Genomic DNA, 15,504 nt, shown 5'->3' with positions numbered 1-15,504 from the left:
TCTATTCACAGCTTCAGGATGCCTTAGTGGGGTACACAAGGCTATGCCTTTGGTCTGTTACCTTTCATTACCTTTATATGCTGCCCTCCAGCTACAGTAAAACTACATCATGCCCCCAGAGAATCTTTTTCATACTTTCATGGTTTCCTTCACTGTTCATGGATGACCAAGCCTTCCCCTCAGTCTTCTTCTACAGCACTTACTCAAGACTCAGCCCTGTCCTGAGTTGAATCATTGTTTTATAGTCATGTTTACCTACTTGTTTCCCCGACTAGACCACCAATTCCTTGAGGTCAGAGACTGTTTATTCATGGTTGTATCACCAGCACCCAGCACAGGGTTTAGCATCTTACACATGAGTTGGATAAATAGATGAATGAATAATTCTTGGTCTGAGCAGAGCTCTGACCTCTGATTCCCTACTATTCTAGCAATCAGTAACCTTGCATACATAGTCATTTACCAAAACCTCCTACTGTCCACCCTCCTCCCAGCAGTGCCAAACAGTCAGCCAAAATTTCTGTTGCCCAGGCAGTCACTAGAATCTGGGACTGGTCCAAGTTGAAGGGGTGGAATAGAAGACAATGGTCTCAGTGTAGGCCCTAACCAATGCCAGTGTTGAGATCAGAGTCCACCCCCAAATCCCAGAGATGAGTATTGCAGCGTGCTTATCCAGAGCCTAATCTTCAGGGTAGCAAGGGGAAGAAAATATATCTCAAGGTCATTCTTTAAGTATGTGACTAAAGTAGGCTGCTTACACTACCCTCTTCAAACCTGAGTCCAAAAGAAGCACACCTAGGCACAACAGATTGCTTTGTGGAGACTGGAGAAAAGACAAAGGATACCTTGAAGCTCACCAGCCTTAAAATCAACCTCTACAATCACCTCTAATAAACAAAGGACAGAAAATTTTTTTGTTACTTTCTTTTAATAATACTTTTTCAAAGCCAGTAAGCAACTACAGAGACCATTTTAAAGTACACAAAAATAGATGAGAAACAGCAAAGACACACCCTTCACTCCACAATACAGAGCTCTATTAGTATCCCTTCCCCACACTACCACCACATGGAAGGGCCAGCTCTCTGTGGGGTCCAGAGTATTCTTCACTATTGTGCAGAGGGACCAGGCAGCACTCAGGTGTGATTACGTCAGATTGAGTGGATGCAGGAACTGGTAAGATCAAGGTCTACAGTTTGGGCCCTAGTCTTGGGTAGAGGTTGATGACTCTTAACCTCTTCCACACTGTGCTGGATCCCATAGCCAAAATAGATAGCAAACCCTGGTGAGGAAAGGTAGTCATGAGGTGGGGAGGTAGTGACCTATAAGGAAAGCTTAACATATCTACTGGAGGTCAAGAGGGAAAGGAGTTGAGGTAGGGCACCCAAGAGGCTTACTCTTCCCAAGCAGATACATACCGATCAGCATCCAGACCCCAAATCGGGCCCAGGTACCAGCAGTCATCTGCATCATAAGGTAAACATTCACAAAGATGCTCACTAGTGGGAGAAGAGGCACAACTGGCACCTGAAAACAGGAAAATTTTTGTATATACCACAGAATGGCCTAGAAAGAGATCCTTATCTTACTCAGGCCAGAAAAGGCAGAGTTCAGCCCCTACTCATGCTCTATATGCCAATGGGGAAATGGAACTAGAAAGGAACTGAAGAGGCCCAGGGAAAAAGGCTTGGCCTTCCTCTTAGAGCTGCCCCTTTGTGTCCAACTAAATATCTGTAAACTTTATTGGGCCACACAAGGCATCTAGAGCTTATTCTCCCAAAACAGGTTGATGAGAGGAAAGAGACATCATTTACCTTAAAGTGAAGAGGAGTGGAGTTCTGTGGCTGTCTCCAGATAACCCCAGTGATTCCAAAAATGAGTACCAGGATCAGCACAACCACTGTGACCCACACTGGGTCTCCAGAAAGCAGTGGAACTGTCCACTGGTTCAGCACCAGGCAAAGGACAGTCAGCAGTAGAGCTTCAATGGTCAAGTTGAAAGACATCAAAACCAACTCTTGAGACCAACATACTAAGGTGTTAGGCATCCCATTCCAAAGAGGGTCACCTCTGTCACACTCATGTCCACCCCATCATGCTGACCTCAGAGCCACTTCAAAGAGAAATGTCACTGCTCACCAAGCAAAGAGGAACAAACATAGACAAGCCGGCCGGAGAGTGGAGTGGGGATAGCAATGAGTGGGCAAAACAATGCCTGCAAGGTCAGCTTCTCTTCCTCAGGTGTCTTCTCCTCCTGCAACTCCACTTCCTCTTCCCTAGTCTTCATCTCCTGGTCGGGCTGATACCTGAGCAAGAGTAAGAAAAAAGGGCAGTTTTAAGAAGAACCCTTAACCATTTACCATCTTTCTCCCAGGCAGCTTCTTCATCACCATCAAGAGCAGAAGCTCTTTTGGACAGGGCAGATACCCAAATTCCTCAAGGAAATTTGGGGTGACAGAAGGTGGAGGAGAAAGAAGGAGCACATCCCTATCAATCCTCATTCAGGAATGACACCCTCACCACAGTATGTGGAGGAAGGAAGTCTCACCTGAGAATGAGAACACAAATGGACACCAGGGAGTAAGCAAGCAGGGTCCCAATTGACATGAGGTCCACAAGATCAGTGAGTTCAAACAGGAATGCCATGAATGCTAAAATTAGTGGGCAGAAACGACAAGTGAGAGAAGGGAGTAGCAAAAGTAAAGGAGTTGGTGAAATCACTAAGAGGATTTTTTTACCTGCGATAATGCCAGAGACCACAGTAGCCACAATGGGTGTATGTGTGCTTTTGTGGACCCGAGCAAGGACACGAAACAGGAGGCCATCTTCTGCCATTGCATACATCACCCGAGGCATGGGAAACATGGAGCCCAAAAGGCTGGAAAGGAGAAGTCCACAGCGGCATGAATTGACTGAGCTATCTCTTCCCAAACCTGTAATGTAAGGCGTCCCCACCTTCCCTTCACAGCACTTGTAAGGGGTATTCTCTGGTACAAAATGGCCATACCCTGAAACTCTGGTCACAGAGGAACACAAACATTTGACACTGACCTAGTAGAAAGAGCACAGAGGGAGCCAACAGCCACAAGGTAGCGGGCAGGAGCCCATCCCACGTGGAGAAATGCCTCAGGCAAAGGGCTCTCAGGCCGAAGCTGATAGTAAGGCATCATGAGGGTGAGTGCCGAAGAGACACCAAAATATGCCAAAAAGCAGACAGACAGGGAGATCACAATGCCCATAGGGATGGAACGCTTTGGATTCCGGGCCTCTTCCCCTGCAGGAAAGGGCACAGTACAATGGTCCTTAACCAGGGAAGCAGGCTTACTCCTCTACCAACCCCCATCTGCATGCAGCCAGAGCGCACCCAAGCCCCAGACAGAATGGATTGACTATGTTACCAGTGGTAGCAATACAGTCGAAACCAACAAATGCATAGAAACAGGTGGCAGCTCCACGGAGAATCCCCTCAAAGCCAAAAGGCACGAATCCTCCAGAGCCCATAGGGCCCAAGCTAGAGCAGAAGGAATGGAAACATCAAAGGTATGTTATGTCAACCCCGTTCCTATTCTCTAATTAATTAACTAGGTCTTCAAGGCCCAGCCTCCAATTGTTCTCCACCTCCTTCCTGAATCCCCCTACTCTCCATCATGTCTTCAACAGCAGCTCCTAAGAGTGACTAACCTGTCCGTGTCATTGAGTCCAGCCTTGGTCAATTCGTAGTCCTCTTTTGTGAGCCTCCAATTGTGCAGGCTTCCCTTAATGAAGCCAGAGATGATGACAAAGCCAAGAACCAAAAGATTCACCCCTGTGAACACTTTGGTTACCAGGGCCGACTCACTGGCCCCCAGAGCCAGCAATCCTGCGGAAAATATTCATTCAGGACCCTGAGAAAGAAAGTCCTCACTCCAAGCTTTGTTTTCCTGCCTCTATATGGCAGACTCCTTCCTTCCCAGCTTCTCTTCCTCCTCACCATTACCACCCCCGTCATGCCCTCGCAGACCCAGACCCTCCCCACCATTATACTCTGCCCTTTGCCTCACCAGTGAGCAACAACACAAGGCCCATAGCAAAGAAGTCTGGATATTCTGCAAGGACACGGGGCACATGCAGTGAGATGGTCCCTTTCAAAGTGTGAGAGATGTGGTTCCCAATTAGGTTGTCAAAAGCAGAGCTCCAGGCCCGGGCCACACTGGCTGTACCTGAGAGAGCAGAGAGAGAAAACATGGGGTCCCACACCAGTCTCACACAAATCTCTGCCATTATCGCCTATTCTTACTTTTTTTTTTTTTAGCCAGGGTCTCACTATGTAGCTCAGGCTGCCCTGGAAATCACAATCCTCTTACCTCAGCCTCCTGAGTTCTGAGATTACAGGCATGTGCCACCACACCCAGCTCCTATTTTTAAGAACCAAAACCAGTCACGTAGCCAAGTATAGTGGCTCATGCCTGTAATCCTAGCTTCTTAGGAGGCTGAGATCAGGAGGACTGAGGCTCTCAAAATAACCAGAGAAAAATGGACTGGAGGTGTGGCTTAAGCAGTAGAGTGCCTGCTCTGCAATTGCAAAGCCCTGAGTTCAAACCCCAGTCCCCACTAAAAAAAAAAAAATTAATGAAGGAACCCTAGGCAGAGGTAAGAATAAACAATTTATCCACACCTTTGACCCTCCCAGACTCTCACAAATATACACATTTAGGAATATTGAGGTCCTCAGATTAGTAAAGAATACTTCAGCTACACCATTCCACCCAGATTTCCTAACTAAAGCCCCTTTGCTAGCTGTGCGGTTCCCTCCATGTCCCACCATCTCACCAATGACATAGGAGAGGATGAGGTTCCAGCCAGTGGTGAAGGCCCAGAGTTCACCCACAGTGACATAGCTGTAGAGATATGCAGAACCAGAACGGGGAACCCGGGCACCAAACTCTGCATAGCACAGCCCAGCCAACACAGAAGACAGAGCAGCCACCAAAAAGCAGATCACAATGGATGGTCCTGCTTTATCTTTGGCCACCTCACCAGCCAGGACATACACGCCTGCACCCAACGTGCTGCCCACACCCAGGGCCACTAAGTCCAGCGTGCTCAGGCATCTGGCCAGGGGGGTGTCCACCATCCCTGGCTCCAGTGCACGTCTCCGCACCAGCTTTTGACCAAATCTGCGAAGTGCCCGCCACAGCATTCTAGTTGGAATTGAAGAGGATGCCAGAATCTGGTGAAAACAAGACAAAAGCCTTTCAATGGGGCTCATTATCCTTAAGCTCTAAAAGTGAATTACAAAACCCACTCCACCAAGCAAAGGAGCTAGAGGGGAGAGGGGAGAGGGGAATGGAAGGGACAAAGGCAAGTCACTTTACCTCTAAACCTCAGTTTCTTCATATGCAAGTAGGAATTACAATAATGGGAGTGAGGGTTACAGTGCCTCACAAGGCTTATGGAAGGACTAATTTCGGAAGAGGTCTGTAAAATCCCCACTGTACTACTATAAGTACAGTGGTTGGCACTTAGGAAGCGCTCAGACATTAGATTTCTTTCTCTTTCTCTGGCCAGGAACCTATAGGATTTATCCTAAACCCCATCCAAGGAACCCTGAAACCTGGTGTTTGTTCCCTGGCCTGCGGATCTTAGGAATTAAGCAGAACTCAACTAAGGAGGGGCCAGCAACTCTGGGAGAGCCCCCTTCTCACACCCACTACCCACGTTCCTTTCAGCGGGTGTCCCCAGGGCTCCGAAGGGATATGGCCCCCAGACCGCCCAGGGCAGGGGACCGATCTCGGCTGCAGATTAAAAGTGACCACTAGTCCATTCCTCCTCACCAAGCTCACAACCGCTCAGCTGGCGCTGCCTTCGCCAGGGGAGTAAGCAAATGTTCCCCCACTTCCTCCCGCCCGGCTATGCTGACCTGTGAGCATCACAGTGAGGCGGGGCTTGCACATCTAAGACTGGGAGACGCGCCCCGAGAGGGGCCCCAGAGCAGCCCGATTGCTAGGGTCCCATCCGGTGCCCCCAACTCAGCACCCAGATTTTTATGTTCCCCTCTAGAAACAGCCCGGTGCTGGGGTGGAGATAGGGGCCCCGACTCCCGGGGCCGGGGTCTCGCCAGCAACAGGTCATGGCCCGGTTGATGCAACTGCATGCCAGGGTTGCTAGAGAATCCTAGGTAGGACCCTCCCCGTGCCCTCCTCCGACACACGTGCCGGCCCCAAAGGCTTACCAGAGAGCTGTGGCAAGCCCAGGGAGCAAGGAATCTCGGATCGGGTTCGGCGAGGTTGACTTAAACCGAGTTGGATTGAGGATGCCGAGTTCGGCGGCTCTGGCTTCAATGCTACTGCTTGGGGTCGTTGCGCGCCAAGCGCCCCTTATATTCACCGGGAGGCGGAGCTAGTAACGTCACGGGATCCCACCCCCGATCCTCCTCCCTACACTGAACACACACCACACAATCACAACACACACACAGAGAGAGAGAGGAGAGGGAGGGAGAGAGAGAGAGAAGGGAGAAGAAAGAGGGAGAAAGAGAGAGGAGAGAGAGAGAGAAACAGAGAGAGAGAGAGAGAGAGAGAGAGAGAGACCTCGGGTTTGCAACAGGGATTGCGTGGGGCCTGAGACTGCTTCCCACCGGCAACAGCTGCCTGGCCTGTCGGGGAACGAGATAGGGGGCAGGGCAACCTTTTCCCATTTGCCCCGCTGATCGTCCGAGCAGAACAATGAGAGGCTTCCTGGCCAGAGACCCCATGAGATTTTCTACCTTTGTGCCGAACGAGTCAGAATCAGTGATTCTGGGCGGCGTTTGGTAGTGGGGACAGTGTATAAAGAGGGATTAGATTGTGACTGAAAGGTGGAGGGGCAAACAGCACCGAGGGTCTCCACCTCAGTCTTCCTTAGCTTACTTGTCACATGAGGTCACCTGCTCTGTGAACAACCATGTGACCCCCCACCGCTCAGCTATAAGCAAGCTCTCTACCACTTGAGCTACACCCCCAGCCCTCCGCCGCTCAGCTCCCGCCCTCAAATGCTGATGTTTCTAATGCAGACAGCAAGAGAATGCATGATGGTTTCAAGTCACCTGTGCACAGATGCTAATTCCATGTAGATTTCTAAGCCCCATGTCTCCATAGGGTATCTCCTATCAATAGTAAATACGAAATTCTGACTTGCCTGAAATACTGCAGGAGGGAAACTTAATTCCTCTTTTTTGTTTTCCCTAATTTACACTTTTGGCTCTATCACTGAGCTACAGCCCCACTCCTTCAGTTCCATTGTACTGATGACTAACTAAGCTGGGGTGAAAGGCAAGACTTATCTGACCCCAAACCATAATTACTGTGGACCACCTTCCAGATAAGACCTGGCCTGTGGAATTTTAAACACTGCCTCCCATAGATACTATTTCTCATTGAAATGCATAAGAAGAGGAGGTGTGGCTGCAAGCAAAGGCAAACAGGAAGAAGCTAAGAGTTACTAGAAAACAGAAAAGGCGTTGAAGAATCTAAAAATGGTCACATTGGGCCAGACCATGTGGCCTAATCAGCTCTGATTCATAAAGATTGTGAAGGTGTACTTCTCTTCCACCAAGACATCTTAGAGGTTAAGGACAAACCCAAATAGCCTCGTTTCCTTTATGGTCCATTATGAATGTGTCACCATGAATCTAACATCTAAATTCTTTTTGAAGTAGCTGGTATTTTCAGCTAGCTAAAAAGCCATTTAGGAAGTACGAATTGGGCTGGTTTGATAAAGCAAGTACCATCCCAGCCCAATATGTATAGAGCACTTGCCTGACATGTGAGGCACTGGGTTTGAACCTTAGCACGGCAAAAAATAAAGTACGTATTTATTGAGAACTGACTATGTATACAGCCACTATAACAATAAAGCATCTACAGAGGAAACATGAAGTAAAATCCTTGCTGAAAGGAAAGTGATGAAGCTGAAAAGAGAAACACAAGGAGAAAGAATCTGTGACCTTCACAAGCAGCACGTTTTTATTAGGGAGAGGAGACCTGAGAGGGACCTTGGCCATCAGAGTAACACTCTGAGAGGGGTGAGAGCCCATACAGGCTGGGGTTTTTAAGCATCCTGTGGCGGGAGGGGGGGGGGGAGGTTGGAGGGAGGGGGATGGGCATTAAGTAAGATGGTTGGGAAGGAAGATGAGGGGAGGTGCTGGACATTAGTGGGAAGAACATTGGAATTTCTCTGGCTCACTATCTGAGGTAGCCATGTTTGCATTGTTTTAGTGTTTCTCGACATTCCAGCATTCCAGGCTCTTTGATATATATATATATATATATATATATATATATATATATATATATGGCAGGGGGCACTGTCCTCTGGCTACTTCCTGCTGGCTGGGGCGATGTGGGGGGTTGTCGAGCCTAGAGAGTTTGTAGAAGAAGCATAATGGCCTTGAACTGCTCTCCTGAGGTGGCCTGGGAAATGGCGGTAATGTGTTCCTGTAAAAATTTTTGGAGGCTATTAATGAGGCATGGTAGGAATATTAGAGCCAGACAGACAAGTATGAGAGGGACCGCCGGTGGGATGAGCCTTGGCACAAAGAGGAAAGAATATTAGTAGGCTGTGAGGATGTTAGCTGTTGTGCCCTATCCCTGAGATTTCTATGCCGTCCCTAACTATGCCAGACTTACTGGTAAAGAAACAACAATCCTCTCCTAGGAAAAGGCATAGCCCACCTTTTTCAGCTGTGAGGAGATCTAATCCCCTCCTGTTTTCAAGGCAAAGTCACAATGAAAAAAATAAGGGGTCCCAGTAAAGGGAAGACCCATGGCATCCACTTAGCCCGGGAAGACCACTGTTCGCAGCTGACCATTGTTCATCATCAGAGATTGGCATCGAGTTCCTGAAGTCCTTTAGCAGCATCATGAATGATCCTGACTGGGTGACATAAAAGTAGCATTGACATAAAAACTGCATTCTTTGGACATGGTTTGAGAGGCAACCTGTATAAAAGAATGTAACTTTCAGGAGATAAAGTGAGACATGCAGTTAAATACACAGGGGCCAATCAGCATGAGAAGGAAAACCAAGGGACCTTGAGGTACAGACCTTGGCTATAGGTTTAAGTAGACAAAAGAACTGGGGGCAAGGGACAAAGGTATGTATAATAAACTGTTCCAACCACAAGTGTGGCCTGGTTGGTCATTACCTCAGTCTTTGTTTTGGAAAAGGTTCTAGAGTTGTTATCTGGAGGATGTTCGTTCTGTAAAAGCAGTATAAAAGCTGTTTATTCTACTTTATCAAGTAAGTAAAAGTCAGAAAACTCCCAGTTAAATAGACCACAGACCGCCTAAGGGAAAATAACTCCATGAACATGGACTACTAAAAAAGATAAATTTGGAGCCAGCAAAAATAATGTTACTTAAATGGAAGGTCTTGGCCAAAAATATGAATTTGCCTTCTGTCAGAGGTGCCTGCAAGGGCTTGAATGTCTAGTAGCCCCGCATAAGATCTCTTCTTTAAAACCTCTTGGCTTTAATAACTTTTGTGAGGTCTGGCACAGGTGAGTCCATCCAGATTGTGACAGCTTTCCCTCTTGTCTCCAAACTGTTTCTGAAGAGTCTCTTCTGAAGATTTTGTCAGTTAACCATTGTGGTTAATGAGAGTCCCTCAGTGTCAAAATAGCTTTCCTGGATGTTTTCGACATTGGAGGGAAAGGACCAGGAAGGTCAGGTAAGAATCAGTGCCAATTAAGACCCATTTGGCCAAATTATAAGCAACAAAAGAGAAAGTTTAGAAGAAGTAGGCTTACCTGGCATCCATTTTTAGTTCTGACTATAGATGATATCCTGACAACTTAAAAATGTTCCAGAATGTCAACAGACAACACTTAAAAGTTTTCCAAAAAACCAACAAAAGCAAATATTTAGAAGACTGACTCAATTGAAAAATAGGTACTTGATAGAATCATTCTTTGGGGTTTGATTGCAAATGCTCCAGAGAAGGACCCAGACTGTGAATGACAGGACTTAGAATAGCCATTGTTGAAATACTGAAAAGTAGTTTGGGAATTGTCAGATCATTTAGTTATTTCCATTGCAGACAGCATCTCTAGGAAAATAATTATGACTGACAGCATTAAAACAGCAGCACTAAATGCTCCTTGTTACAGTTAGAAACCCATGGACACAGCTTGCAAAAATCTGGCATTGCTACTCATTGACTTTAGCTCTCTTCAAGTCAGGGGGCCAATGCCTGTGATCCCAAATAGCCTTATTTTCTAATGTACAAGTACATTTCATACATATACGGTAACACTTATTTGACTAAAACTAATATAGGCCATGTTTTAAGTAGCAGGATTGCCCAAATGGCAAGGTTTTTCTGAATGTTACTGATTACAAACAGCACACCTGCCAAAAGTTTATTAACCATTTTATATGTCAAAGGTTTAGATGTAACTAAAAGATAACTTTAGCTGGTCAGTTAAATGTAATGCTTTTGGATAAAAGAGGGCTTCAACTCATCATTTTACATATACTGACAATTTAACTTTGTAAATGCTTGTATAATATTTAGATAAAGTCTAGACACAGAACACAGCCATAAGGTGGTCATTTAAGAGAACTTTGCATGAGCAAATTCGTAAATGCACTCTCATTTAAAGCTTGACAAGATCAACAGAGAACACAAGTTAATTACTTTGATAAGATCTTTCCCTACAACAGTTTTTTGCAGATGTTACTCAGAGCAGAATTATATTAAGATAGCCTTGTTATTTTATGGACATAGAGGATTAGATTTTAGTTTGGCATGACCCTAGAAAATCTCTTAGGCAACTCTTAGATTAGTTAACTTTCACACAGCTTTTATCATACACTTTTAAGACTTACTCAGGACTTTCATACAGCATTCTAAACCTTCTGATGGTTTGTCCTTACCCCACTTTTCCATATTTGGAACAATCTTTAGGACAAACCTTTCTTTACAAATCTTTTTTCACTTAAAAGCACTCTTTTTTCCCTTTAACTTTTTCCTCAAAATATACTCAATACCTATTTATAACCTTTTTACTTGTTGGCCTTATAACTTTTATTTTGAAATAACTTTCATAAGAATTTAAAATTTAAATAAAATTGTATTTTAATTAGCCTTATATTTTTACTATATAGACCCATATAGAAAGGCAATTTTAAACTGTTTTTATACAATAAGTAACTTATAAAGACACCATTTGTTAATAGGTCTAATTATAAAAGAATTAAATGTAAATTACACTTGCACAGGATGAAACAGATTAAGGTTGCTGTCCACAAAATAATGCCTGTATTCTAGTTAGGCCTGATTGACATAGAACTTTGAAAAACTGGTTTGTCTTAAAATTAGCAGCAGAAGGGCTGGGATGTAGCTCGGTGGTACAGCGCTTGCCTAGCATGCGTGAGGCCCTGGGTTCGATCCCAGCACCAAAAAAGAAAAGACAAAAAAAAAAAAAAAAAACCTCTCCCCAAAAAATTAGCAGCAGAAGAGGTGGGGGAGAGAAGAGAACTGAAGTCCTTCACTTTTTTTACATTAACTTTATAAGAATCATCCTAAAGATGTTTAAACACACACATATGTAAAAAGTTTTAAATTAGGCATGCCATAAATGTTAATTTAAGTGCTCATAGATTCAAGAGCTCAAGAACATGTAAAAATTAACTGAGTGGCCACAAATACATTGATCAGTTATTTTTTAAAATGTTTAGGAGCAGACTGAAGTGTGTCCCATTCTATTCTTTTAGGAATCATTTTGGGCAGCTTGATAGCTGAAGCAAGAGTCAATTTTAGGAAAGTGTGTAAGTCAGTCTCGGTTTTAATAAGACTGTTACCATAGCTATGTTTCAGGACCAAATGAAAGGAAAGCAAAGAAGCCGAAAAGAGAAACACATGGAGAAAGAATCTGTGACCTTCGCGAGCAGCAGATCTTTATTAGGGAGAGGAGACCTGAGAGGGACCTCGGCCATCAGAGTAACACTCTGAGAGGGTGAGAGCCCATACAGGCTGGGGTTTTTAAGCATCCTGTGGCGGGGGTGGGGGGGGGGAAAGGGAAGTTGGAGGGGGATGGGCATTAGAAAAATGACTGTGAGGGGGGATTGGAGGAAGATGCTGGACATTAGTGGGAAGGCCATTGGGATTGGGCAGCTAAGCGTGTTGTTTAGGACATTGGGGTTGAGCAGCTATGTGTGTTGTTTTTCTCTGGCTCTCCTATCAGAGGTAGCCATGTTTGCATTGTTTTAGTGTTCCTCGACATTTTCCAGCACTTGCCGTCCTAGTCTTAGTAATCTAATTAGGGAAAGGAAACATCTACAATACAATTAATACAGTATTAATAGACATCAGGGATGCAGTGTTTGGAATTACACCGAGGTTGAATTCTCAGCTCAGCCACTGTGGTCTTGAGCAAATTACCGAACATCCCTGGGTATGGTAGACATATCTCACAGGGTCGTTGTAATGCTTACGTGAGATTATGAAGTCAAGCCTCCTTGCCTGGCACATGGAAAGTATTCAGTACAACTTGACACAAAATTAGAATAATATGAGTGTATATGATAATGACTTGGTTGCTTAGCTTCAGTGATTGATTGGACTATGAGATTAATGGACAAACATAATATAAATTTCCAGGCAAAGAAGTCAGTACAGCCTAAAATGAATAAAAAACAAATTGCGGAGGGAAGTTAGTAGGGACTTAAGCTGAGCCTTGCAGAATGTGGAATGGTGAGTTGTGGGCTTACAGAGAGACACAGGAAGCCAGGGACAACTAGAGGCTAGCTTAGCAAGTACAATGTGTGTCAGGAAGCAGTGCAAGATAAGGTTGGATAAATGGATGCCTCTCTCTTGGAATAACATATCTTAAAAGTATTAGCTCGTATGTAAACAATACTTCTTGAAGCCCTTCTAATCACAAGGTTAGTTCCCCTGGCAACCAGCCCCCATCCGGAAGCTATTCAGGAGCCCCCAGCCACCAGTCAATCATTAGCATACAAAAAGACACTTATTCACTTTGGAGAGTCCAAGCATTTTAGAGACTGGTGCCCGGGCTAAAGACCAAGTACATATATCTTATAAATCACGATATCACAGAGATAAAAACCACGTGCCAAAAATTCACTCTTTTGAAGCATACAATTCAGTAGAGTTTCACATAGTTGCAGAGTTGTGCATCCATCACCACAATCAGTTTGAAAACATTTCATCATTCCACCTCCCAAAAGAAATACTATATCCATTTCCAGCCCCCTCACCCCAGCCCTCGGCGACCACAAATCCACTCTGGTCTCTATAAATGTGCCTAGATGTTAGTGAAAGCATAGAAAGTTTCAGTTACATGGGATGACTTAAGTCATGGAGGCCTAATGCAGCACGGTGATTACAGCTGGTTATACAGTATTATACCTGATACGCATGCGTACTGCGTAGGTTCCATATACTTGAAATTTGTTGAGATCTTAAATGTTCTCATCATAACAGAAGAAAGGGAAAAAAAGATCTCACCCTATCAAAAAAACAAAAAGTAACTATGTGAGGTGATATGCTAATTAGGCTGATTGTGGTAGTCATTTCACAGTGTATAAATACATCAAAACACACTGAACACCTTAAATGTATGTACTTTGCATTTGCCAGTTATACCTCAATAAAGCTAGAAATAAAGAAAATAAGTGATTCTGGTGACAAATAAAAAGGAAACAAGTCACCATTTTGCACTCACTAAAGTAGTAACTGATTCAAGTAAGGATAATCGATAGATGATCTTTAGGTGTTGAGAAATTCAATATTCACATGATCTAACAGTATAACCCCACAGATTGCATACTCATTGTAAAGAGAAAGCTACCTATATTAGTTTTCTATTTCTGCCATTAAAATGACTACAAACTTAGCTCCTTACAGCAATACAAATAAATCACACTCTTTATATAGCCTGAAAGTCTGGCACTGTGTGGTGAGACTCTTTCCTCAGGGCCTCACAGGGGCTAAAATCAGTGAAGGTATCTGCAGGTATGTGTTGCTTTTTAAATGCTCCAAGGAAAAACCCACTTCCAAGATAGTCTAGTTGCTGGCAGAATTCACTTTCATGCAATTGTAGGACTGAGGTCCCTGGTTCCTTTACTCGTGGTCCTCTCCATCTTTTTTTTTAAAGTTTTTATTAGTATATGATAGTTATACTCTCAGGTTTCATTGTGACATTTCCATATATACATATATTGTACCCTGGTTTGTATCCCCTCCATTATTCTCCCTCTTCTCCTAGGTCCTCTCCATCTTTCAGCCACTGGGCCTCAAATCCTTTTCCTTTGAATCTCTAATTTTCCCTCCTCTCTCTCTGTCTCTGTCTCTGTCTCTGCCTCTCTCTCTCTGTCTCTCTCTCTCTCTCTCTCTCTCTGGTGCTGGGGATTGAACCCAGGTCTTCATGAATACTAAGCATGCACTCTACACCCCATCCTCCTCTTCTACTTTTAAGGGCTCATATGATTATATCCAAGACAATCTTCCATTTTTGTTCTTTGGTTTTGTTTTTTGTTTGTTTTTTGAAACAGGGCCTTTTTTTGTTGGTACTAGAGTTTGAACTCAGGGCCCTACCCTTGCTAGGCTGTTGCAGGAAGGCTCAGACAGAGACTGAGAGGGCCCCAAAGCTTTCAGGAAGCAAGTTTATTAAGCAAGCCAGCAGCGACTCAATGGACTCGAGTCCAAGGGCTGAGCCCCGAGAACAAAGGGGGCTTTCCTTACATACCATTTAGAACAGGTTACAGAAATGGGGGGCCACAGCTCGTCCCATACATAATCAATGTCATTTTATTGGCCGCTCTAACCTCTGGGGCCAGGTGATCCTTCTCTGGTCTCCAGGTAACATTCCCCAACTCCAGTTTTTCTGTTTCACTGTAGCACTCATTAACTCTCATTATCATTTATCATCTCCCTTCCCCCTCCCTGCCCCCTGCCACCAGTCAGACATTCTACTACTTGAGCCACAGCTCCAGCCCAATCCTGCTTTGGTCTTCCATGTGCCAGTATTACATGCGTGCACCACCACACCCAATTTACCATGTTCCTATTTTAAAGTCCACTGATTGGTGACCTTCATTCTTCTGCAAAGCCCCTTTACTACCATAGCATAACAAATTCAACAGTGCAACCCTGGTCGGGGGAGAAGGTCGTAGAAGCTGAAATTCTGCCTATAACTGAACCTCTATCTACAATGGCATGATCCTATGATTTCCTTTTTCTTTTTTTTTTATTTGGTGCTGGAGATCATGCGTGCTCATGCATGCTAAGCATGCATTCTACTACTGAACCACGCCAGCCCCTAGAGATCAATGGAAACCACTTTCACTAAGTGATCAAATGACCGGACAAGACGAGAGGCAATGAGAAGTACGTATCACCCGTGACACATCTTTGCCAAAAATGTTTAACCTGAATCTATTTATTTGGAACTAACCAGACAAATCCAGATTTTGACACATTCTTCAAGGCAAAAGATAACTAGCCAGATGTCTTGAATGA

At 44.6% G+C, this 15,504-nt stretch overlaps 1 protein-coding gene across 1 annotated transcript; it reads right to left on the bottom strand.

Annotated features, from left to right (window-relative positions):
- Positions 1-922: 922 nt before the first annotated feature.
- Positions 923-6,386, bottom strand: Slc7a3 (solute carrier family 7 member 3). Its single transcript, XM_020152416.2, has 12 exons — positions 6,212-6,386; positions 4,810-5,209; positions 4,041-4,199; positions 3,682-3,859; positions 3,399-3,511; positions 3,052-3,274; positions 2,739-2,878; positions 2,549-2,651; positions 2,140-2,306; positions 1,815-1,981; positions 1,419-1,527; positions 923-1,282 (listed from the first exon to the last, which is right to left on the bottom strand). The coding sequence occupies exons 2-12, from the start codon at positions 5,177-5,179 to the stop codon at positions 1,152-1,154; spliced, it is 1,860 nt and encodes a 619-aa protein (XP_020008005.2). The 5' UTR covers positions 5,180-5,209; positions 6,212-6,386; the 3' UTR covers positions 923-1,151.
- Positions 6,387-15,504: the final 9,118 nt, after the last annotated feature.

This window comes from Castor canadensis, chromosome X, assembly GCF_047511655.1.
Source record: "Castor canadensis chromosome X, mCasCan1.hap1v2, whole genome shotgun sequence".
NCBI lineage: Eukaryota > Metazoa > Chordata > Mammalia > Rodentia > Castoridae > Castor > Castor canadensis.
The sequence above is the reverse complement of the archived record's forward strand: the minus strand, read 5'-3'. Positions and strand labels throughout refer to the sequence as shown.